Source organism: Equus asinus, chromosome 15, assembly GCF_041296235.1.
Source record: "Equus asinus isolate D_3611 breed Donkey chromosome 15, EquAss-T2T_v2, whole genome shotgun sequence".
Classification (NCBI taxonomy): Eukaryota; Metazoa; Chordata; class Mammalia; order Perissodactyla; family Equidae; genus Equus; species Equus asinus.
In genome coordinates, this window is record NC_091804.1 from 45,866,228 (window position 1) to 45,893,286 (window position 27,059).

Sequence of the window (27,059 nt, forward strand, 5' to 3'; positions counted from 1 at the left end):
TAAAAACTAATTTTAGATAGATTACAGATCTAAATGTAAAAGAGAAAAAAACTAAATATATATTTAAAATAATATACTTTAAACATATTTAATATAAGTATTTGATAAATACTTAAATTATTTAATTTATATTTATTATATTTAATTTATATTAGATTTATTATATTTACTATATTTCAAATTTTTAATAAATTTAAATATTAAATATATTTAAATAATATTAAAGTAATACAAAAGAACACGTTTATGATCTTGGGGTAAAGGAAGACATTTTAAAGAAACTTCAAAATGCACTAAGAATAAAGGAAAATGTTGATAAATTTAACCACATGAAAATAGCTCTGGTCACCAAAAGAACACCAAAAGGAACGCTAAAACACAAGCCACAGTATGAAAGAATTTACCGTACTTAATTGACAAAGGTTTGAAATCAAGAATATACAAAGAATTTCTAGAAATCAGTAAAAAAAAAACAGTTAATCTCTCTTTCCCCTACCCTCCAACGAACGACTTAAACAGGCACTTCACAAAAAAGAAATACGGATGTTCAACAAACACACAAAAAGGTGTTCAAACTCATAAATAAGGAAGATGTAAATTAAGATCACAATGCAATAGCACTACTACCACAGTAGCAGATTGGCTAAAACTTTAAAATCTGACAAGACCAACTGGGAAATAAAACACAGGGCAAAGACAGAGTGCAAACGGATGCAACTGCTCTGGAAAACTGGCAGTGGTCACGAAAGCAGAGGACAGCACACCCCGTCACACAGCAATCCTCCCCAGACAGATGCCCTACGGAAACGCAGACCCAGGTACATACACAACATCGTTCACAGCAAAATTGTTCACAATACCCAGAGCACCTGACTACTCTAACAGCAAATAGATAAATGTCAGTATATTCAAACAACAGAATACTGTTAGAAAAGGAACAAACTCAAAACTGTATGCAAAACCACATAGCAACACACCCCATATGACTTCATATATTTCAAGTTCAGAAACAACGAAAATAAATCACATTATTTGGAGGTAGATACTGAGATGTTAAAACTAGAAAGAAAATCAAAGATGTGATTAACATAAAAATCAGGCTGGTGGGTACGTCTTGGTAGGGAGGAAGTGGTGATGAGGAATGGTGGGGAGGACAGACTTCCGGGATGACTTGAGCAATGGCTACATGGGCATGTGCTTCATAAAAATTCCTTAGACTTTACATGCATGTTTTATTCAATTATCTGTATGTGTTATATTTCACAATAAAAGAAGTTTTAAAGAAAAGTGAAAAAAAGAGAGAGAAATTTAAGTAGAGAAACCATTGATAATCTCGATAGATGTAAAAGAAGCAGTATATAAAATTCAGACCTCACTGATGATTTTTAAAAACTGTTGGTAAGTTTATTCTCTAAAGTAAATGATCTGTACTCTTCAAAAATGTCAACAATATCATGAGAGGCAAAGAAAGGCTGAGAACTGTTAGGGATTAAAGGAGACTAAAGAAACACCAAAATTAAACGCAATATATGATGCTGAATTGGATTCTAGACTCAAAAAACAAACAAAAACACCAATAAAAAAGACACTATTAGGATAACTGGCAAAAATTTGATTAAACTCTATATCTTAGACAACAGCACTATATCAACGTTAAATCCCCTGATTTTGATAACTGTACTTGATTATATAAGTGAATGGTGAACGTCCTTCTTAGAAAAATGCACCCCTTATCCTTGGGAGATACGTTCCAAGACCTCCAGCGGATGCCTGAACCCATGCAAAGCCACACCGTGGAGAAGGAGCGACTACCGTGTTTAGGAAAAGCAACATGACGTCTACAACTTATTCTCAGGTGGTTCCGCGGAAAAATATAAAACGACAGAATGATACATGTGGCAAAATGTTTAGGTAGCTACTAAAAATATACAACAAGATAGGAAAGGAAGAAATAAAGCTATCATTTTTCACAGACAACATCATCGTAGTATGTAGAAAACCCAACAAATCCACAGGAAAGTTATTAAAATTAATGAGTGAACTTAGTATATAGACACACACAGAAAATTTAAGAAAATCTTAAAAAATGGAAGGATTAGAAAACCAAATATTGTAAAGATGTTAATTCTTTACAAATTGATTTATAGATACAATGCAATTCTTATGAAAATCCCAGCAGGTTTTTTTTTCTACAAATTGACGAACTGGCGCTCAAACGCATTTGGAAACGCAAAGGGCCAAGAACGGCCAGGACAATCTTGAAGAGCAGAGTGGGAGCACTTATCCTACCTGATACCAAGACTGGGATGACAACGCTGCAGCAATGAAGATAGCGCGGTCTTGGTGCAACGACAGATAAACAGACCAGTGGAGCAGACTACAAAGTTCAGAAATGGACACTCGATTTAAGACGAAGGTGGCAATGCAGAGCACAGGTAAAAAAGAGTATTTTCAATCAATGGCACTGGGTCAGTTGGGTATCATACGGACGGAAATGAAACCTGACTTCTACCTCACGTCACACACAAACAAAAAAAGCAATTCCAGATGCATCATAGATCCAAACATGAAAGGTAAAACAATAAAACTTCAAGAAGACAATATAAGAAAATAGCTTGGCAGCCTTGGGGGAGGCAAACGTTTCTTATACATGACATGAAAAGGACTAATCATAAAAGAAAAAGTTGCTAACTCGTGAGCTACATTTAAATTAAGAACCGCTCATCATAAGACTGCTCCGAATACTGTCATTTCCCCATCTGTAAAATTGGGATAATAACTGGCCTCACTCAGTAGCAATTGCTGTGAATCCTTCTATGATTGAACAGATGCAAAAGCACAGAATATAATTTTTTTTAAGTAGGAGTAAATGGAAAGTAAGGAAAGAGACTCAGTGAGTATCATCTAGTCTTCACAGAAGAACAATGTACTTACGGGAAGATACCAGGGAAGGCCGCAGGTAGAGAAGTCCAGAGGACTGTTCAGAATGAGAGACAGGTGAGGGTTTCTAAGAGGCAGGAAAGGGTGTGTCTAAGGGGCGAGAAGGAAGATACAGAAGACAGAGTGCATGTCTGATGGAGGAAGGGAGACAAGAAGAGAGACATCTCCCCCTCTGAGACAGGACCAAAGAATGCTTTCAGATTCAGGTTTAGGTGGATCATAATCGAAAGAGATGCCTTAGTTTCTGCTTTCTTCATGAAACAATAGTCAAGGTCATCTGCTGAAAGTAAGAGGCATAGTGTGAACCTGGGGTAGAATCCTGCCAGCACCATAAGGAGTGACAGAACATGGCAGGACAAGCTGCCCAAAAGGCCCAAAGCATGGTGCAGGCAAAAAGCAAAACAGGCGAGCAATGCTCCAACGGATGCTTCTCAATTACATGACGCATTTTACTTTTCTGAGTACCGTATATATGAAAGAAACCCAGTTCACCCTGATCCTAATTCGACACCATTAAATTTCATCACCATTTCCTTCCTGGCCACCAGGTGGTCCATAAAACAGTAACAAGAATAATGGAAAAGCCTAACAAAATGGTGCCATTCAGACAGAATCCCAGCATCCTGGAGACAGCCCACATTCCACCCCATCCATGGGTCCCCTCAAAGCTGTCACAGAGAAGTGGCCGCCAGTGTCAGCTTAAACCAGACACAACAGAGGGCTATAAATGTGCAAAGGGCTGGTTGAGCTTACCGGTTGAAGATGTTATCACTGAAAGCATACTTTTCCAGGAGAGTGAGTGGAGGCAGGTTATCCTGGCCTGGAATGTCCAAGAAGGCTGTTACCCTCATGCTGTCACAATGTGGACCGTAGTCTTCAAATCCATCTAAAGGGGAAGAGGGGAAGAACCACACTCATAAGTGTCCATCAACTGTGACAAGTCACACTTGGGCAAAGACATGGTCTTATAGCATGTTTTCTTCTTTCCCAGCCCTTTCGAACTGAAGCCTCTGACTATTGCAAATTTGACAATTCATCTATTGGTTTATAATCCAAGAGAAGAGTGATAAGACCAGAGTCATAAAGAAAAGCTAAATGCCCTTTTTTTGGTGCTTCTGATGCATAAGCCACCTTAACCAACATGTATAGGAACCCCTCCCCTATCAGGGAACTCAGAAACAAGGGATCAAAGAAGCTCATCCTTATGAAAAATGGCCATGGAGCTTTACGCAAACAGGTTTAAAATGGTCAAAAGAAAAACACGTAAGTTTCACCCTATAAGCAAGAATCTGACAGAAAGTCCTCCCCATATCTTGTCTTGTCCTAAATGTACTCATGTACAGCTTTATCCACTCTATGACATCAATTCCTATCAACCCACAGCCCTGGCCAACCGACCCCTCCACATGGATGTCCAACAGGTTCCTCCAACTCACACTGGCCAAAAGTGAGTCAGCTGTCAAAGTGACTCTTCCTCCTTAAGTCTGCTCTTCTCTGCATCCCAAACTGAGGGCAGGCAGCCCCCTCCCTCTAAAGTATTGCGGTGACTGAACTCATGGGTCCTGGAGCCAAATATCCCTGGAATGGGATGAATCCCCCAATTACTACTTACTAGCTGTGTGCCCAGAGTAAGTGACTTAACCTGTCTACACTTCCATGTTCTCACATGTAGGGGGGGTATAAAACCACCCCACCCTGTGAGGATGTTCGAACAAGTGAGTTCATGCTTGTCAGGACCTGCAGGACTTGGGCCCTTGTGGTCTGGCCAAGCTTGACCCTGGCCACCATCCTTTACGCACCTACACTTCAGGGCTGCAAATGCCTCCCTACTATCCCTTGCACTGAAATAGCTGGGCGAGAAGCACTGGTTCAAAAAAGCAGAGGGTTCCTACCTGGCAGACAGTCAGGTTAATTTAGGCACTAATTGATTAGAATTTTAAATAAGACATGACAAGTTTGTGTCTAAGTGCTTACTTTTCTTTGAAGCTCTAACCACATTTTTTCTCAACTAATTCTTTTAAGCTAGTAATTAGAGCTTATTAAAAATTTACACTAACAGTTACTCAGAATTTTAATAAAGAATTATACATTTGTAGGAAAAATATGTGACACAATCAAATATGTCATTTCTCTGCAGGATCCCTGCCAGGGATGAATGGGTCCACGTTGGGTCACAGCCAAGGCCCCAACCACAGGCCCTTTGTAGAAGCCATTCTCAGTGCATTTCAGGGCCCAGGGGGAACCTGCAGCCTCCACCCCACAGATGTTTAGAGCGCCATGGACCCAGTCTGGAGTGGACTTTTGATACTGTCTAAAGCAGTGGTTTCTAAACTTGTGGGGTCGCAGATAGCTTTGGAACCTGTTGATGTCCACAGACATACACGCTCAAAGCTTTTCATACAGGATCAGGGGTTTCAAAAGATCCTCTGAGACCCTTCTGTGTACTTCACAGGTTAAGAACTGCAGTTTTAAAGTAATTGAAAATACGCAGGCACTCTTCAAAATACTCTGCTTATCAGAGAACTAAGGAACTTAGCAATTAGTTCCACAAAAGCATAATTGTTATTGGAGAATATTAATGACTCCACTACACTAACTATTTAAAACTACACTAACTACATACAAGGAAATAAAAGCCATAGCCAGAAAACATTGGATAATCACTAATCCTTATCGGTTACTTCCTACAAGCCAGGAACCGTGCTCAGAGCGTTCTGTACAGCAGCAGCTCCTTAAATCCTGGCAACAACCATATCATTCCCCTGTTTCTGTTAAGGGAACTGAAGCTTAGACAGGTTAAGAAAGTTACCAAAGGTCACACAGCTAGTGAATGGCAGAGTCAGAATGTGAATTCCAACAGTCAGACTCTAGACTGGCACTATGTTACAGTGCCCGAGAGGAAACCTAAATTTAATTTTCAAAGAATCCCCTCCCACCCCCCATCTGGGCGTCAGGCACAGAGGTCCCTTAGTTCTTCAAATGAGCCCAAGTCCTCGTCTCAATGGTTTTGCACATGCTGTTCCCACGGCCTGGGACACTCCCACTTCTTACACCCCTACCCTTGCCCCTGTCCCAGCTTGGTTCTCAGTGTCCAAAGAGCCCTCCCCTGACCCTTGGGAGAAGGCCAGTCTCTGGTTACGGCCTCTCCTGGAGCTGTGGCTCTCCTGCCCTAACACTCCCCACAAAAGTGCTGGCAGCGGGTTTTGAGAATGCTCGTGTCTGTCTCTCAGCCGCTCTGCCAGCTCCACGAAAGGGCTATAACTGCAGCACCCAGGACAGCACCTGGTAAGTAGCAGATGCTCAATAAAAAGTAGTGAAATGAAGGAACAATACCACCAAAATATACTTAAATGAATGCAAATAAATACTGGAAAAAATGGATGTTACAATACAGAATCATAAAGAAGCAAGAAAGAACCTTAGAACATGCCTTGATAAACTCCCTCATTTTATAGATAAATAGTAAACAGACGTGCCCCCAAAGCCAGTGGCAGACCTGGGTTTCTTAGAACCCAAACGTTCTCCATTCCAGCCCAGTGTTCTTTCAAGAGATGCACAGAAAAATCAACTAAGACAAAGGCCGAAGGAACAGCGAAGGCAAAGGGAAAGGCCATGGTCTCCGAGGCAAGTGAAGGAAGCTGAAAGAGACTTCTACTTCCCGCCAAGAAGATAAAAGACCCTCATGGTTTACACAACTAGAACACCAGAAAAAAATAATGAAACAGCAGTTTTCAGGGACTAGACAATAGGCCGCACAGGACTAGGATCCCTCAGAGAAGGGACACAGACAAGGAGAACCCTGAGATGGCGGCTGCTGACCACCCGGAGGGCTTCCAGCCCCAGAAAAGGAAGCGTGAGGAGGCCAAAGGGGCGACTTTGCAGGAGAGGGAGCCACAAAGGTCAGAAGATCCCCCTGGAAGCTGCAGCTGAGTTTGCACACGTGCGAGAAATCTGCAGAGGCTGGGAGGAGCTGGCAGAGATCATTCCGGCTCACACGCAGTGAGGAGCTGCCTGTTCCCACCAGCAGCGGAGAGAGACCGCAGTGCAGGCACTGCCTTAGTAGGAGGGCTAAATCAGTCTCAAGGAAAGCCTTCCCAGCCCCGCCCAAGCAGGGCTTGAAATCCAGCCGCAACGGAGTCCAGCCCAATCGAAGAACGTCCTAACAAAATCCAACACTGCTGGATTTATACAATTTATACAGTAAAATCTAACAACTGACAACCCAAAATTCTTAATGTCTGGCACCCAGATATTATCAAGAATGAAGGGAAGCAAATAATATGAGCATAACCGGGTAAAATGATTAAACATAAGAAGTTCCCAAAATGCCAGACGTGATGGAATTAAGAGAAAATGATCTTTAAATAGCCATTAGAAGAATGCTCCATATATTCCAGGAAAACACAATGATGTTGAGAGAACTAGAAATACAAAAAAGACCCAAATGTAAATTCAAGAGATGAAAAACACAATAAATGAATCAAAAGATAAACTGAAAGAAATTAACAGATTAGACAATTGAAAAAAAATCAGAGAACTCGAAGATATAATAATAGAAACTATCCAAAAGGAAGCACAGAGAGAAAAAAGCGGAAAAAACAAAAGAACAAAGCATCAGTTACCTGCAGACAATATTACGCACCATAATATATGTGTAATTGGAGTCCCAGAAGCAAAGTAGAGATGGAGTTGGGGCTGGCCCAGTAGCACAGTAGTTAAGTTCACGCACTCCACTTTGGCGGCCCAGGGTTCGCAGGTTTGGATCCTGGGCGTGGACCTAGCAGGCCACACTGTGAATACACATAACAGAATTCCACATAACAGAGAAGACTGGCACAGATGTTAGCTCAGTGACAATCTTCCTTAAGCAAAAAGAGGAAGAATGGCAACAGATGTTATCTCAGGGCCAATCTTTCTCACAAAAAAAAAAAAAAGAAAGAAAGAAAAAGAAGAGATGAAGAAAACAGAAAATTTTAGAAAAATAACGGCTGAAAAAAAAATTTTTTTTAAAGATTTTACTTTTTTTCCTTTTTCTCCCCAAAGCCCCCCGGTACATAGTTGTATATTTTTTCAGTTGTGCATCCCTCTAGTTGTGGCATGTGGGATGCCACCTCAGCATGGCCTGATGAGCGGTGCCATGTCCTCGCCCAGGATTCGAACCGATGAAACCCTGGGCCACCAAAGTGGAGCACGTGAACTTAACCACTCAGCCACAGGGCTGGCCCCTGAAAATATTTTTAATTTGATAAAATTATAAGCTGCCAGATTCAAGAAACTCTACAAACCCCAAGCAGAATATACATAATGAAATATCACACTAAGGGGCATCACAATCAATCGCTCAAAATCAGTATAAGGAAAGCAGTCAGAGGAAAAAAAGAAACATTACATTAAAAAACAAAGAAAGTCCAGCAGTAGACTTCATGTCAAAAACCATTCAATGAAGAAGATGGAAAGATATCTTTAGAGCACTGAAAGGAAGAAAAGAAACATTAACCAAGAATTTGTTACTCAGAGAAATATCTTTCAAAATTTAAGGAGAAATACAGACTTTTTCAAACAAACAAAAGCTGAAAGGATGCATTGCCCATAGACACGAACTATGAGAAATGTTAAAGGAAGCTTCTCAAACGGAAGGAAAACAATACCAGATGGAAATCTGAAGCTACTCAAAAGAAGAGGGTCAGGAATGGTAAATATGTAGGCAAATATAAACAAGCATTTCTTTCTCATTTTACAATATCTGTTTAAAAAAATACTTACTACTAAAGCAGAAATAAGGACAACGCATTATCGATTTACAGTGCATCCAGAAGCAAAGCAGCAGTACGGCAAGAGAGCAAAGTAAAAGACACACGGCTTAGACAGGAAAGCGAAACTGTCTTTATCCACAAACACGATTGTCCGTGCGGAAGACCCGAATGAAATTACAAAGAAGACACTAGCACTCACAGGTGAGTTTTGCAAGATTGCAGGATGTAAGTAAATATACAAAAAGATGTTGTAGGTGCCGGCCCGGTAGCATAGTGGCTAAGTTCATGTGCTCTGCTTCGGTGGCCCAGGGTTGGCAGGTTCAGATCTCAGGCATGGACCTACACACCACTTGTCACATACAAAATAGAGGAAGATTGGCACAGATGTTAGCTCAGGGCCTATCTTCCTCACGAAAAAGAAAGAAGTTGTATACTAGCAATACACAATTAGATATTGAAACTATAAAAATAACATTGATGACAGCATAAAAAATATGAAATTCTTGGGGATAAATTTAACAGAATATGTCCAAATCCTATGAGAGAAACTTTTTAAAGCATTTTTTAAATAGAACTATACTGGGGGACGTTGATAACGGGGGAGGCTACACATGTGTCGAGGCAATGGGTATATGGGAAATTTCTGTACCTTCTGCTCAATTTTGCCGTGAACTTAAAACTGCTCTAAAAAATAGACATTTTTTTTTCTTTGAGGAAGATTAGCCCAGAACTAACATCCGCTGCCAATCCTCCTCATTTTGCTGAGGAAGACTGGCCCTGAGCTAACATCTGTGCCCATCTTCCTCTACTTTCTATGTGGGACACCTGCCACAGCATGGCTTGATAAGTGGTGCCTAAGTCCGTGCCCAGGATCCCTATCAGCAAACCCTGGGCCACTGAAGCAGAATGCGCAAACTTAACCACTATGCCACTGGCCAAGCCCATTAATAGACTATTTTTTATTTTATCTAATATTCATAAAACATATATATTATATCCAGAATATGTAAAGAATTCTTAGAGCTTGATTTTTAAAATAGGGCAAATACTTTGAATAGACACATCACCAAAGAAGAGATACAAATCACAGCTAAGCAGAAGAAAAGTATTCAATATCATTAGTAATCATTAGTAACCAGGGAAATGTCAATTAAAACCACAATGAGATAACACTACCGCCCACTAGGCAGGCTAAATTTTTTTTTAAAACTGACTATATTATGTTGGCAAGGATATGGAGCAACTAGATCTCTCACACATTGCTGGTGGAAATACAAAATGGTACTGCTACTAAAATGGTTTGGGAGTTACTTAAAAAAAATAAAAACACATTTACCATCTGACCCACCAATCCTAGGTATTTGCTCAAGAGAAATGAAAACATATGTTTACACTAAGACTCGTATTTGTGTTTTCACAGCACCTTTATGCATAATAGCCAAAAACTGGAAATAACCAAAGTATCTATCAACTGCTAAGTGCATAAACAAATTGTTGTATTTCCATACAATAGACTACTTCTCAAAAATAAAAAGGAATCAGGGCTGGCCTGGTGGTACAGCAGTTAAGTTCGCGCATTCTGCTTTGGCAGCCTGCGGTTCACCGGTTTGGATTCTGGGTGTGGACCTATGCACCACTTATCAAGCCATGCTGTGGCAGGCGTCCCACATATGAAGTAGAGGAAGATGGGCACAGATGTTAGCTCAGGGTCAATCTTCCTCAGCAAAAAGAGGAGGATTCGCAGCGGATGTTAGCTCAGGGTTAATCTTCCTCAAATAAATAAATAAATAAATAAAATAAAAAGGAATAAACTACTAATATGCAATAACATAGATGCATCTCAAAAGCATTACACCAAATGAAAGAGGCTAGACACAAATGATTTCATACTGCATAATTCTGCCAATATGAAATTCTAGAAAAGACAAAAATATAGTAATATATAGCAGACCAGCAGTTGCCTGGGATCAGGGGTGGGGAAAGGTGTGATGGCCAATGCACATGACATGACTTTTGGGGTGCTGGAAATGTTTTCTCTCCTGACTGCGATTGTGCAATTGTGGTCACTCAACACTATGTACTTGTTATGATTCATTTTAAGAAATTAAACTTCCAAAAAAAGAAATTAAACTTCAGTGAATATTATTAAATGTAAATTGTACTTCAGTAAAGGTGACTTAAAAAAAGGAAGAAAGGAAGAAGGAGAAAGGAAGGAAAGGAAGAGAGAAGAAAGGGAAGAGGGGAAGAAGGGAGAAAGCAAGGAAAGAAGGGAGGAAGGGAGGAAGGAAGGAAGGAAGAAAGGGAGGAAGGAAGGAAGGGAGGAAGGAAGGAAGCGAGGAAGGAAGGAAGCGAGGAAGGGAGGAAGCGAGGAAGGGAGGAAGGAAGCGAGGAAGGGAGGAAGGGAGGAAGGGAGGAAGCGAGGAAGGAAGGAAGGGAGGAAGGAAGGAAGGAAGGAAGGAAGGGAGGGAGGAAGGAAGGAAGGGAGGAAGGAAGCGAGGAAGGAAGGAAGGGAGGAAGGAAGGAAGGGAGGAAGGAAGGGAGGAAGGAAGGAAGGGAGGAAGGGAGGGAGGAAGGAAGGAAGGGAGGAAGGAAGGGAGGGAGGAAGGAAGGGAGGGAGGAAGGAAGGAAGGGAGGAAGGAAGGAAGGGAGGAAGGGAGGAACGAACGGAGGAAGAAAGGGAGGAAGGAAGGGAAGGAGGGAGGAAGGAACGAAGGAAAGAAGGGAGGGAGGAGGGGAGGAAAGAAAGAAGGAAGATGAGTAGAAGACTGTCCATTCCTCTATCTTCCTAAGCTGGTTTTATGAAAGCAAGAATGGATCTACTTGGCAAGTTGCCGGCACTGCTGTGATGAAAACAACTCCTAAGGGGCCGGCTCCGTGGTCAAGTGGTTAAGTTTGCATGCTCTGTTTCAGTGGCCCAGGGTTTCGCTGGTTCGCATCCTGGGCACAGACGTGGTGCCGCTCATCAGGCCACGCTGAGGCAGCGTCCCACATGCCACAACTAGAAGGACCCACAACTAAAATATACAACTGTGTACTGGGGGGATGTGGGGAGAAAAAGCAGAAAAAGAAAAAGAAAACAAAAATATTGGCAACAGTTGTTAGCTCAGGTGCCAGTCTAAAAAACCAAACAAACAAAAACAAAAAAACAACTCTTAAGAGTATCTAACTTCCTTTACTAGAATTCCATATTTATGAAGTGACTTTGTCATCTTAACAATGTCTTTGAGAACTCCGATTCAGATCTAGAGAACGTAGAGTACTTAGGAGTCCATAGGAAGTCGTGTGGTCTTCAAGTAAACCCTCAATTCATTTTAAAGGTATGCAGGAATATATTATCTATATAATATAATAATATTATATAACATATATAATAATATATCTTAAAACTGCCAGGCTATTTATATTTGTTAGTATGGTCCTATTTGCCCCTGAATGGTTCTGAAAAAGCACTGTCAAGTTCTTACCCTAGACTTTATCCAGTGGGAAGCTACTGACCTTGACAGCTTAGCCTTCTAGGTAAATACTCTTCTCGTTATAACAAATAAACTGAGATTCTGATTTCTATTTTAACATCAGTCCCCTTTTCATCCCGACTTTATTACCTGAACTCAGTGCAGATTATCAGAGGAGCATGGGCTTTTGACAACTACATCCAAACCCCACTTACTGGGATTTCTTTCCGACAACTTATGGTGGAGTTGACAAGAAAGGAACTCTCTCCCATCAAAAAAAAAAAAAAACCCCACAGAAATCTAGATAAAATATTTAAAAATATAGGAAGGCAGGAAGGACATCCCCAATGCCAGAAAGGAAGACAGAAGTCAAAGTGAGAGCAGTTAGCAGAAGTTCATCCCCTATGGTCAACATTGAAGACCCGGATATAGGTCTAAGATACTAGCTTTCTGATGCCCACATGGGGATAAAAGATATGGGTAGTGAATTTGAAACCACGACCCCAATATAACACAGTTGTGGAAAGTGGACTACGGTTAGGATGGGAGTGGGGGGAGGGGTAGTCACACTCAAGAAGCAAAGCCAAAGGCTACATGACCTACGAGTAGAGCCCAGATTTACACCACCTGCAAAGTGTAGAGCCCCACACTGAACTGCTGAGAGCATCACTGTCCAGGTTTCTTCCAATCCCAGGCATCCCAGCGGAAGCAAACAAGAAGCTGTTCTAAAGAGACTTTCACAATCCAAAAAGCATGCAACTTCGTAAAGTACTCCTACTGAAGGTAAACAGGCAATAAAAATTTCAAACTATACATGGTTATGAACCATCAAGAGGAAGAGTAGCAGACACAACAAATGAGAATTTGCACACCAAGATTAGAAATATTAGAAAAATATGAAACAGACTATGAAATAATTATGCATAGAATGAGAACAATTAAAAAAATAGATATCATAATGACAAAAGAAGAGAGTGAGAAGAATAGTCACACTTGAAAAAGAACCAAGTAGAAATGAAAAATAGAGACCATTTAATTAAGAATTCAGTAGCTGACTTAAATAGCAGTTTAGATACAGCTCAAGAGAGAGTTAGTGAGCTGGAAGATTGATCTGACTAATGACCCAGAACACTGCACAGAGAAATAAAGAGTTGAAAAATACACGACAGCAATTAAGGCACATGAAGAATGGAATGCTAAGATAAGTCCAATAGGAATTTCAGAAGGAGCGATTATGGAAAATAGGCAGAGGCAATATTTAAAGAGATAATGACTAACAATTTTCCAGAATGGAAAAAAAAAGATGACTATTCAATTTCAAGAAGTACAAATCCTGAACAGAATGATTAATAACAAATCCATACTTAGATGCACTGTAGAATATCAACGGCAAAGAAAACAGAAAAATTAAAGACTAACTCCCAGATCTCTCACTTAAAAGATGTTAGAGGCATAACATGTAATTGATAAGCGTGTGAGGCCTTGAGTCAAAGTATCTGATTCTGAAATCCAACTCTGTCTCTTCTAAGGTATGTAACTCTGGATAGATATCCCACCTCTTTGATTCTCAGTTTCCTCACCCTAAAATGGATGCATACCTTAGATGACTGTGGTAGTGTAGATTAAATGACACTGGATAGATAGAAAGACAGACAGACAGATATAGTTATACAGCATCTGACACACACAAGCATTTTGAAAGTATCAGCTGCTATTACTATCAAATTAGTGAGCACATTATATTACTGATATTGTTTGTATTTCTCTCTGTAGAGTTCAAGGCAGCCACAGCCACTAGAAAGTGTGTGTAGGTTGGGGTGGGGGGATTCCCAGAAAGGAAAACATCAGAGAGGGGAAGCCTCTGCAGGAAACTCAGCCCAAACGCTGGCTTGACCCCTAAACCATGCATTTTGTGGCAACTCCAGAGCATAGCTAAGGTTAAGAGAACTGAACTAAGATTTGGGCTACTATCCACTACAGGAGAGACAGACGTAACAGTTTGACATCAGTCAATTTAAGTGCCTACTAAAATAAAACAAAACACTCTAAATAAAATAAAATAAAACAAAAAAGTCAACACTCTTTAGAGGCATATAACAGAATCCAGAGATTTTACATCTCATAATATTCACAACCTCCAGGTTATAATCCAAAACTACTCAATAAACAAAGAAACATGAAAACTAGCTAAAATAGAGAAAAATCCAGATTGACCCTGAAAGGATCCAAATGTTGGAATTACAGACAAGGATTTTACAGCAACTATTATAAAATGTTTATGGATATAAAGAAAAATATGCCTATAATGAGTAAAAAGATTCTCTATTTTAGCTAGATGATAATGTTGAAAGTAGCAAAGAAAAATAAACATTACATACAAGAAGTAAGGATTCAAATTATCTCTGATTCCTCATCAGAAAGAGTGGAGGCAGAAGACCATGGAATCACATCTTTGAAGAACTGAAAGAAAAAACTGTTAATCCAGTACTTGAAATCCAGAGAAATATCCTTCAAGAATGAAGATGAAATAAAGACAATGTCAAATTAGAGAAAAAAAAAAGACCATTCAGGGGCAAGCCCGGTGGTGCAGTGTTTAGGTTCGTGTGCTCCCCTTCAGCAGCCCAGGATTCACGGGTTTGGATCCCAGGTGCAGACCTACATGCTGTTCATCAAGCCACGCTGTGGCAGTGTCCTACACACAAAAAAATAGAGGAAGAGCACAGATGTTAGCTCAACAACAATCTTCCTTCAAGCAAAAAGAGGAAGACTGGCAACAGCTGTTAACTCGGGGCCAATCTTCCTCACCAAAAAAAAAAAAAGAAAGAAAGAAAGAAAGCAAAGAAAAATCATTCATTTTTTAACATACCCTTTTAAACATAGTCAGCCAACATAGACTACAAGAAATGCTAAAAGAAGTTGTGCAGGCTGAAGAAGAATGATACCATTTGGAAACTATCTTCAAAAGGAATCAAGAACATTGGAAATGGTAAATTTGGGGGTAAGTTTTTCAAAAAAACTATTTTTCCTCTTAATTTCTTCAAAATACATACGATGCTTAAAGCAATACAAAGCAAAAATTATAACTTCATATCATGGAATTTATGACATATGCAGATATACTATATAATCAAAACTATAACATAAAGTAGGGAGGTAATAAGTGGAATTATACAGTTGTCAGCCTTCAACATTTTACATAAAATGGTGCATTAATAACTCTAAGTAGACTGTTTCTGTCTCCACAGCTGGACTTGTAGGCCCTTTACACCCTGGGACCCTGTCATATAACACGTGGCACACATTTAACAAATATTGGTTCCTGCAGAAATCAGTCTCCTCAGACTTTGCTTGCCAGGATTCAATCCATGAGAGTCTAGCAGCCCCAGAGGAAGCTGAGAAAACCCAGTTTCCACAAAAACAAATGTGAGGTGTAGCAATTGGCCTAAAGCCACCTGGAGCTACACCCACAAGATGAGCTAGAAAGTAACCAAGAAAATAATTCACTTCTGTTCACAAAAATGAGAGATCTTACCTTCAGAAGAGAGAAAGTAGGTCAAAAATTATCACACAGGGCCAGCCCCAGTGGCCTAGTGGGTAAGTTCGGCACGCTCTGTTTCGGCAGCCCAGGTTGGGTTCCCGGGTGTGGACCTACACCATTTGTCTGTCAGTGGCCATGCTGTGTTGGCGGCTCACAGACAAAAAGAGGAAGATTGGCAATGGATGTTAGCTCAGATGAATCTTCCTCAGGAAAAAAAATCATATAACTGCTAAAATAAAATAAATGAAACCTCACATTCAATATAAAGTGCATGAGTTAATAAAAAATACTAAATCATCCTAATAATGAGTATAGTAGAATTAAATTTTGGTAATTCATATTAAGTACTTAAGGAGGGGCAGAGAGGAAAGACGTGTGAAGTTCATCTGAAACAGTAAGAAATCTGAATCATAGGGGGTTTTGTTCAGTATTATTTTAAGAATGGAATTAGTTCTCGTCCTCCACAGCACAAAGAACCAGGTCATCTAACGGTTGCCTCTCTGGGAGAGCTCTGGCTCTGCACTAAGAGCCAAAGAGAGCCAGCCTCCTTTGCATCACGGCTTGGTCCCGCACTCTCAGATTGCAGCTCTGACCCTAGCCGGCCAGGTTGCAGATGCACAGCCAGTCACCCAGTCTCAGAGTACGACAGCTTGGGACAGCATATCCCGAAGTGCGATACGTGGAAGGTACGTGAAACATCACTAAATCACACAGTGGGAAAGTTACCCACTTCTCAATTCCCTGATTAAACCAAAGAAAGTTCCCTTTGGGTCCTAGCATGTCTCGGACACTTGCCTAAAACCAGTTCACCTTCCTTTTTAAAACAGCCAGGTCTCAAGCTCAGAATCTTTTGCAGGCAACTGTGTCTATCTAGAATTTAATAATGTTATTCTATTTTTGTCTTATGATATTTTGGTGAAGTTTCATGTTGAGCAACTAGTACAAGTTTTCCAAAACGTGTTTAAATAAAAGAACTTATTTGATATAAAGAAAAATACTGGTGGTATATAGATAAAGCCAAAAACAGGAAAAGCAGTACACAAATGACTGACGTCTGAAAAATACTGGATTGGTGTAATCCAAGGAAAATATTCCCACTAATAACATCACATTCATATGCAAATAATACTGCCTACTATTCCAAGTACTGAAAATCTTTCAGACAGAGAGAGAGAGAGAGGGATGAACATTATCCCTTGTGCGGATCAACAGCCCAGCCAGTCACAATTAGAAAATACTACCTGAGTCCAAATTAACGAGTATCAGTGAGATTCTGACTGTTTACCTGTGAGTGATGTATCAGATTTCCTGAAGAACTCCGTAGAAGCACCAGGTTACTAACATGTACATGCAAGCAAGATCTGGACCCCCTTCCCACAAAGTCAGCGAGACCAGCCAGCATTGTCTTCAGTGTCAATTGTGAAGGCACTCTGACCAGGTACTGGGATTAATAACCTCTTCCCATGATGTTTTAATGTCTTTTTTTATTAAGTCTTCAAAGACAAACTAAATCAATCAACAGCTGATGAACTATATAACAAGAGAGCAGGATTTCTCACCCTCAGCACTATTAATGCGTTCACCCTCTGTTGTGGAGGCAGTGCATTATTATAGGACGTTCAGCAGCACTCCCGGCCTCAACTCACTAGATGCCAGGAGCACCCTCTCCTCAAGCTACGACAAGCAAAAACATCTCCAAACATTGCCACATGTCCCCAGATGAGAACCACTGTGAAACAGAAAGACATAGGGGCCGGCCCTGTGGCCGAGTAGTTAAGTGCGTGCGCTCTGCTTCGGGAGCCCAGGGTTTCGCCAGTCCAGATCCTGGGCATGGACAGGGCACCGCTCATCAAGCCATGCTGAGGTGGCGTCCCACATAGCAGAACTAGAAGGACCCACAACTAGAATATACAACTATGTACTGGGGGGCTTTGAGGAGAAGAAGAAGGAAAGAAAAAGAAAGAGAAAGACATACCAGGTACTGTTACCTGAGCAGCCCCTGGTGAGTGGATGGTCCCATAAAGTGAGGGATTTGGGGTCAGTAGGGACTATCTGGCACCTCATCTCCCACTATTCCTTCTCCCCTTCACTGTCCTCTCCTCCAGCCACACAGCTCCTTGCTGTTTCCCACACACTCCAATACCTCCTTGGCGAGGGGCCACTGCACTGCTCGGCAATTGCCTCTGCTAGAACTCTCCTCCCCAAGATGTCCTCTCTGATAACATCCTTTTCCTCTTTAAAATCTCTGCTCCTTCACCCTTTCAGTGAGGTCCTCCCTGAGCAGGTTATTTTGAAATTGCAAACCTCCCACGTACAGCCCACCTTACCCTGATCTACTTTTCTGTTTTTCCAGAGAATTATCATCTTTTAACACACAAAACATTTACTTCGTCAGTTCACTGGGTATCAGCTGGTCTGCTCCTCCACCCTCACCCCCACCCTCAGGGCAAAAACCTTTGACTCAGTAATATGCCTGGCACACAGCAGGCACTCAATCAAAGTTGTTGAATGAATGGTAAAGATCTGCCAGGCTAGCTTGCTGTGCCTCCTGACAGTGGCAGTAGCACATAAAATGACTCCTGTTCTCAAAAGAGTTTTCTAGAATTTACATTTCTAGCCACTGCTAACAGGGCACGTTGTCTGGCAACTGTTCATAGGCAAAAGAAGTTGAGGTCTACATGGTGATACCACAAGCAGTCGATTATCCTGAGGCCCAACAAGTCCAGGTCACCCGGAAACATCAGGAACATTAAGCATTCAAGTGAGAAATGAAATATGAAGTAGCATATAATTCCTTGTCCACATTTTTTCATTGTATTTTCTTACATGTGAAAAAAAGTTACTCCATTCATGAAAGCTTAATATAATGCAGAAAAGCAAAGCCTTCATCAGAAAATAGTTTCTAATAATACTTTCAAACCTTCTTGGCTCAAAATATTTTTTTTTTAATTTTTTTAAATTAAAAAAAAATATTGACCAAAATTTTTTTCTAAATTAAAAAAAAACAATATTGACCATGACTGACTTCATCTGCCATCTATGCTATGAACTTGTGAGCAGCAGCTGCCTTCTAAGTTTCTGCCCATATCAGGTTCACTGCAAGTTTACACAAGACATCACTGATCCTTTACCAAAATGATGAATAATTTAAAGCTAACAAAGACCAGAGTAGGAAGGGCCTGGAAGAACCGCTAGTCTGATTCGCAGGGGTGGGTAGCCTCTCCCATCATACCGGATGTTCAGCACCTTGTCCCCGTGCTGCACACCCACATGCCACCGCATTTCCCTGAACCGTACGGACAACATCCTTGTGGCTCTGTTGCATCAGAGTCAGTGGATGTGGCTGCTACCTGCTCTCCAGGAGGACAATCCAAGTTAAAAAACCCAGCTAACTAGCTAAGGGACAGAAGGCTCACCTCCACTGTCCAACCAAAACCAGGGTGGTTCTCAAGCAGGAGCCTTGAGCTCACACATCCAAAGACGAAATTGGCTCCTCTTCAATGAGGTCCTGATCCATTTGCAAAGAATAACAAAATCTGTTATCCTTTGACCCTGATGCTAGGTGACTAAGTAAAAAAAACAAACAAAACTCTTCCTGATTAAAAGTCCCGCCAGAAAAATATTCCTGGAAACTAAAACTCTGGGGAAAAAAGACTGACCCTCCTCTATGCTAACTAGTTGCTCAAGGGTCATCTACCAAACATAATGAACGCCGTCAGTATACTCATCATTTAAAACGGCTGGGGCATAAAATAAACTGGATGAGGGAGCTCTAGCGAGAACACACAAGACACCCTGGAGCACTGGCCTCTGCGTCAATTCTTTTCACAAGACACCAATCTGTCCTAAAATAGACTGAGTACGAATTAATGTTTTAAGTATAACATTAGGTGAATGTGCTTTACAGGTTCAAAGTACAGTAGATATAATCTAATAAAAAGAGAGAAAGAAAAGAAATTTTACAGGTCAGGTTGCATCAAGAAAAGGATCAAAAGATCCAGTACAAACACAGAAACATGTTAATAGCAAACCCACCTCAAACACACTCTTCCCACTATGGTGAACTGCAGGTGAAAACAGTAAACCATAATTCAAATTCGACAGTGTACTGGTGATTCAGAGACGAGAACGACGTGGTCCCCGGACTCCAAAAGCTCCCAAGGGAACAGAGATCGTCATACACTAACAGCTCACAATACTCCAGAGGCAAGAGCTGTAGGATGCTGTTAGAAACAAACCAGGGAGGAAACCAGCTCTGCCTGGAAGAGGACGAAGGAGACGGGAGATGCTTTCCTAGAACAGACGCGGTATCTGAGTTGAGCCTTGAAGATCAAGTAGGAATTCTCCATATGGGAAGAGAGAGAGGATCTGGGAAAGGGAAAAAGAACATTCCAGAGGAAGGGAAGAGCACAGCTGAGGAAAGCACATGGAGCGTCTCTGCCTTTCGGTGGTTCAGGGAAGCCAGAGATTTCACATGAAGCCACCAAGCCCTGACTGAGCCGCCACGCCAGAACTGGTTTTAAGTGGAAAGGTGAGAAAAAATAAATGCAATAAAACATACCCAATGAGATGCCTTTATTGGCCCAGACATAAACAGAGGTAGAGACGGAGACAGAATGTTATAGCACGTCTCTCCTGGCAAGCATTTTCATTAAGAATCCGTTCTCCAGGCATTCCCAATATTTACGATTCTCCATTCAACATGTCATCCTGTCACTATAACTCTATGTGAGCTATGCCACGCTGGGCCAGCCCAATTATCCATACAATCCAATATTCTGCCTCTGACACTGCACTAGGGGACAGTGGTGGGGAGAACATGATAGATGTGGCCCAGTCTATGTCCGTCTCAAAATGTTGGAAGATTGGTTGACGGTGGCCAAGAAAAAGCTTAGCTTTATTTGGAAAATTTGTACTTTTAAAAAAACAGAAGAATGCATTAATGTCTAACTTATATAACTGGTAATTTTCTAGAGCTTCTCATTAGCCACTCTTCAATGAACAATAACTAAGTCTCTGTAAGGCCTTAAATGATTTAGGAGGGCACTAGAGTAAACCATCCATTAACATGTTACGTAAGTGGTTTCATTCTTCTTGCTAACAGGCTTATAAGTACTAATGCAGATTCCTAAATTGAGACTATTTCTAATAGCTAGACTACACAAACCTGACCGATTTGAAAGATGAAGAACACTCTTGATTCTTCACTGGCTTCTGGGGGGAAACTGACCCCCGTACACCACAGATCCTTGTTGACTTAACTAAATTTCAACACCAAGTTGCACAGGCAAACTTTCTCTATATAAATGCCATTCTCTAATAAGACCCAAGCTGATTTATTAGCTCTCGTATGAGCAATCCGTCCGATGCATAATGTTTTATACTGCAAATCTTTGAGGGCTACCGATGGTTATTACTAGCACTACGCAATGGGCTGGCTGAAAAGACCAACTTAATTCAGGAGCAGCCGTCCTTTCTACACCATGCATACATGGGAATTCCTCTTTGATTTGTGGCTTTAATCACAGCTTCCAAAACCTGTCATTATTTATGACTCTGACTTTTACACCGACAGTCAGCAGGAAACATTTACTCGGGTTACCTGATAGGAAAGAACTCCGCAGCTCAAAGCAGTTCGTGTGCTCCATTTTGATCTTACACATCTCAATTTTCCTGCCAACTCACCCGGCCGGGGACAGAGTTGGAGGAGGTGGGGGTGCTAGCGTCTACACAGTATTAATAAATGGAACAACAGTACTTAAACATGCAGCAACTTCTCTAGTCAGACTTGAGGCAGATCTGAAAAGAAAAAAAGGTGGCAAAAGAAAACCAATAACCTTTGGGGTGAGTGCAGGTGCATGTGGGTCTCTATTTTCCTGCTGTTCAAAATATTTGAAACAATCAAGCAATGTTGACAAACATAAAGTCTCTTCTCTACTGACCACCTTGGCCAAACTGCTAGGAAGGTCGCCTTCCTCTTTCTGGAAAGAAGCAAACTCGTCCACAGATGCACTGAGTTCCAGTCCTGTCTGAGACAGTCCAGCCCCACAGTCCTACCCTCTCTCTCTCTTTCTGCTATCTGCCATCTTTGCCTTTTTCATGGGCTCCTTCCCTCAGTCCATGGTTATGCTCTCCCCATGCTTTGATTTTAAAAATCAATACTTTCTTAAAATTGAAGTATAATACTGATACACAAAAGTGTACAAATAATAAGTGTTTCACTTGACGGATTTTCACAAACTGAACACGCTTATGTAACCAGCACTTGGCTTGAGAAAGAGAATTTTACCAGCATCTCCGAAAGCCCCTCACGTTCCCTTCCACTTACTACCCTACCACAGGTGACCACTCTCCTGCCTTCTAATGGCTTAGATTAGCTCAGCTTGTTTTTTCACTCTGTAGAAATAGAATTCTGCAGTAAGTATCCTATTGTGTCTGCCTTCTTTCACTCATCAGTATGTTTGTGAAGTTCATCCATATTATTGGGTAGAGTTCTAGATCATTCATCTTACAGCTGCATAGTTTTACACTGTGTAAACATAACCATAATTTATAATCCATTGCACCCATGATGGACATTTGGGTGAGTTCCAGTTCTCAACTATTAAAAATAGTGCTACTATGACCATGTCTTTTTGAGAACATATTTTCACGTTTTGTTGGGCATACAACCAGGAATGGAATTGTGGGGCCATTAAAATGCTTTCCTTTTTTTTTTTAAGGTTTTCAGAGTAGACACAAATAATGCGAATGTGTTCTAGGTTCTTCTATTTAAGAAGAAAAGCAACTGATCTCCACCCCTCCAACTCCTCTAGCTGCATCTTCTTGAAAGAGTGTTTTCCCCTGCTAGGTTATAAGCTCCTCAGAGCACTGACCATTCCCCAAAGTGCCCAATGGCCAGCCAGTGCCTGGAATACAATGGTCACTCAATAAATGACCACTGAGCTACTAGACTACAGGTGACACTGCCTCAACTCCCAATGCCTTCCCAACTAATTCTGGTCTGGCTCATGCTCCTTGGCTGCATCGGAAAAGTTCTCACTGAGGTCACTAAAGACCTCCTAACTATCAAAGCCCATGGCCTGTCTTCAGTTCTCATTTTATCTAACTCCTCCATGGCAAGTGGCATGAATGATCACCCCAAACAAAACCTTGGCTTCAAGGATCCCCTGTTTTCTTACCGTGACGTTTGTTCTCTAGCACTCACTACTAGAACCTTCTGCTACCCAGAGCTCCCATTCTTTACCTTCTTTTCCTCCAACACTCCCCTCCTGCTGCTCTCATCCACTCCCCCAGCTCCAGCTACCATCCACCACTAATGACTCTCAGATCTAATCTCCGGTCCTAACTCTGCTCCAGAACCCTACAAGGGTGCTCTTCAGTGGCCTCTTAGATTGTGCCACCAAGATCTCCTCTAAGTGCCTCAAAAATAACTGTCTCAGATAGAAAACATGAACTCCGCCCCCCACCCCTTCCCCCAAAGCATGCTCCTCGTGTACTGCCTGATTCATTCATTCAGTACACACTTCTGCTTGTCTGTTACGTGCCATTTGCTACACTAGACCATAGTGATCCAAAGATGGGTAAGACCCAGTCTGATGGACAAGAACAAACATCCAGTCGTGCCTGTGTTAAATGCTGCCACACAGTGATACAGGGTTCAGGGAACACGAAGGAGGGGCGCCTAGCCCAGCCTGAGTGGAGCGGAGCAGAGGTGCTGCCCACAGGACCTGTCTGTGCATTGACTCTTCCCTCACTACCTGAAATATCCATCAACCCATTACTTGCTCTCACGCCCACCTCCTTCACTGAGATCCCACTGCCCTTGCCTGGATCCCTGGAACACACTGGTTTTTCCCATCTCTGGCTTGTTTTTCCATAGTCTGTCCTTTCTTTAAAACGTAACTCAGCACTAGTCACTCCCCTGGTTAAAATTCTCCAGTGGTTCCCCATGCTTCCTTGAACGAAAGGCAAACTCCTTATCCTGTGATGGATTTAAGGCCACGCATGATATGGCCCCACCTACTTCTCTCACTCCTGTGTCCATCACTTGTTGCATTCCAGACGCACAAATCCTTGACAATGATGAGCTCATCCTGCCTTGGCACCTTTGTCCTTGCTATTCACTATGCCCGGGATGCTTTCTCTGGCTTTTCATGAGAATGTTATCCAATCTTAACTTGAGAGCACTCCTCAGAGCTCCAGAGAAGCCTTGTCTGGCCACTTGAAGTAAAGTGGTACCTCCATCCAAGCAACAGCCCTGCCCTGGCACTTCTGATCCTACTCACCTGTCATCATCCTGCAGCGCACCTGCCACACCTGAACCACTCTCACTCATTTATGTTGGCTTTTAATCACTGTCTCAGTCGCAGGACTGAGAGCTCCATGAGAGCAGAAATCAGGTTTCTTTGATTCACCTCTGTGTCCATAAGGTCTAGTGCAATGCCTGGGACTTAACAGGTCCTTAATAAATACTAGTCACATACATGAATGAATGGATGAATGAATGAATGCCAAGTCCTCCAAAGTATAGTGAGAGTATAAATTCTGCAGCCAGACTCCCTGGTTTGAATCCCACCCCTGCCACTCACCAGCTGTGTTGTTTTGGGCAAGTTACTTAGCCTTTCTATGCCCCTTATGAGCCTTGCTTGGCAATAAAATGGAGTTTAAAATATCTGCCTCATAGAGTTTTTATAGTTAAGTTAAAATACTAGAAGCACTCACAACAGAGATTGGCACATTATTAGTCCTAAATAAATGCTAATTTTTATACTACTGCCTGGGTTGCCTTCCTAAGACATACGTCCCAGCAAAATATCCAGAGATTCCCTACTGCCTCTCGTGTTAAGTCTAAACCCTGTGGCTGTCAAGGAAGATTCTTCACTGATGGCTCCCAACCCTACCTCCCCAGTCTTGGTCGACTCCTCCCCTCCCACACACCCCTTTTTCCCAAGTTTCCGACCTTCCCCCCACCACTCTACCTTTGCACACACAGGTCCTTCTGCCTAGAATGCCCATCACCTTCCTTGACCTGACCCAACTCAGGTGGCTAGGAGGGGAGGCCCTCCCAGCCCTGGCAGACAGTCACTCGGCATTCTGAATGCCCAGCTCTGGGTTCACTCTCCTGCCTTAGGCCTAGACAGGCTGCATTCTGCACCATCTCTAGGCATGCACCTCCTCTCTAGGTGGAAGCAGCCCAAGGCTTATTCATCCCTCTATCCCCAGTGCCCCCGACAGGCTGGCACCATGGAGGAGCTGGAGAAACACTTCCTGCATGGATAAATGACTTTCCAAACATGAAAAGCAACCACTTGCCCTCAACTCTTTTTTTTTCCCATCAGGGTTAAGACTAAGTGCTGTTTTGAAGGTCAAAAACACTTTCTCTTTCACTAGCCAGGTTTTGTTGCAAAATTTCTATTTAAAAGATATTAATTTGTGATGTAGAAAGCCATCTAAAACTCTCTTTCTAAACAGAGACAATTTCAGGGACTCTCTGATGCTCATCTGTTTGTCTCACAGGAAATGGAAAATACAAAGCAGCAAAAGTAAAATGCATTATGGCTGTCAGAGGGGAGCAGAGTTGACTCTGCTCCCACGGCTCTGGCTCTCCTTCCTTGCCACGCTCATCCTGCTGGGAGGAAACACGTACATGTTTTTACCCTCAACACACCAACAGGAAAAATAAGACTCAAAGTTGGAGCAACTTGTCAAGCAGAGGTTGTGCTAACAAAAAGCTCAGCTCTTCCAATTGACCTTAGTGGGAAAGATAGTCCAGCGGGTCGGCTCTGCTAATTGACAGACTTACAGGTTCTAACAGAATGAAATCAGGTTTGATTTAGAACAGGGGTTGGCAAACTACAGCCCATGGGCCAAATCCAGCCCACTGCCTGTGTTTGTAAACAAAGTTTTATTAGGAAACAGCCATGCCCATTCATTTATGTCTGTCTGAGGCTGCTTCCAAGCTACAACAGCAGACTTGAGTGGTTGCAGCAGACCTTCAGGCCCGCAAAGCCTAAAATATTTACTGCCTGATCCTTTACAGAAAAAATTTGTCCACCTCTGATTTAGAGAATAGTCTGATGCCTGGATTTTGTTCTATTTCCCAAGTATTAGTGTACTCAAGTTTCTCTACCTGTTGAAACTATTTCACTTAACAGGTAGGTTTCTATTTTTTTAAAAAATTGACAATCGTTGATTCAAGTTTATATTACAGTTCAGAGAAAAAGTTCAATGGTTTGGTGTTGGGCTCAAATTAATATACTTTCTCTGCTTTAGGGGCACACAGCTTGGTTGTGGTCTTGAGCATAACATTTTTACAAACCTAGAGCAAAATGGGCAGGTGAAATGGAATGCTTTTTGCTCTGGAGGATGTCTTTTATTCAAGCTTGAACATACACTGCTGCTGCCAGCATTAATACTCGAAGAGTCTACCTATATTCCTCTCACTTAGCTACTTCTATTTTCAACAGAGGTCCAGATATCATTTGTTGGCATCTAGCTTTTCTCATCAATAAAGTATGCCCTCTCCCAACTTCTTTCATAGATAGCTCTTAAAAACTAAATATTCGACAGAAATACTCTGTTCCCCAAAAACTAACATTCTACGAGTCTGTCTTTTGAAGCTAAACGCGTCTTACAATAACTTTGTGGCCCACTTCAAAACTGAAATCCAGTTTTTTAACTCTTTGTGTAGCCGTTTGATCACAGATGAAACTTTCATCTCATTTTTTTAAACTTTTTATTATGGAAATTTCCCAACATATGCAAAAATAGAAAGAATGGTATCATAAACCCCCAGGTCCCCAGCAACTAGCTTCAACAAGTATCCATAGTCTGCCATCTTCTTCCCATTTATCCTTATTCCCAACTTTTTGTTTGTTTATTGTTTGTCGCAGTATTTGAAGGCAGACCTTACACGTCAAATCACTTCACCCATAAATGCTTGTTTGTTTCAGTCAGATAAGGCCCTTCTTTGAAAAAAACTGAGTGCACTATCCTGTCTGACAAAATTGATAGTAATTCTTAATATAATCTAATACCCAGTCCAAGTTCAATTTTCCCCAACTGTCTCAATAATGTCTTTTCACAGCTGGTTTGTTCACCACATATCGTATTTTGCTGATAGGTCTCTTAGGTCTCTTTATATCTGCAATAGATTCCTCTCCCTTTTTTTTTACCCACCACTAGCATACACTTAAATTCTAATTGGCCAAGCAAACCTTACTGAGAGTAACACCCCTTCAGCCTCCACATGCTATATGCAAACCCAGACATTCACAGGCCTTTAAGCCCCTTAGGCACCGACTCACACAGCTCCACTTTCTCCGTACAATCCACCACCAGGACCAACATGCCAGCCCATCCCACACACTTTCT

At 41.6% G+C, this 27,059-nt stretch overlaps 1 protein-coding gene across 8 annotated transcripts in view; it reads right to left on the reverse strand.

The window, feature by feature from the left end:
- Positions 1–27,059, reverse strand: part of LOC106825186 (serine/threonine-protein phosphatase 4 regulatory subunit 1-like) — a 77,520-nt gene that overhangs the window by 46,915 nt on the left and 3,546 nt on the right. For 2 of the 8 annotated variants that reach the window (XR_011494707.1, XM_070486184.1), the window contains 2 exons: positions 21,286–21,482; positions 3,694–3,826 (listed from right to left, as the gene is read on the reverse strand). Coding sequence is in view for 7 of the 8 variants with exons in the window: in XM_070486184.1 (XP_070342285.1) it covers positions 3,694–3,826; positions 21,286–21,346 (194 nt within the window). In the remaining variant the exon portion in view is untranslated. Of the gene's footprint in view, positions 1–3,693; positions 3,827–7,582; positions 7,731–14,523; positions 14,606–15,677; positions 15,834–21,285; positions 21,483–27,059 lie in introns of those variants that run through there. The other 6 variants (XM_044748076.2, XM_044748073.2, XM_014831872.3 and 3 more) reach the window with 5 other exon arrangements.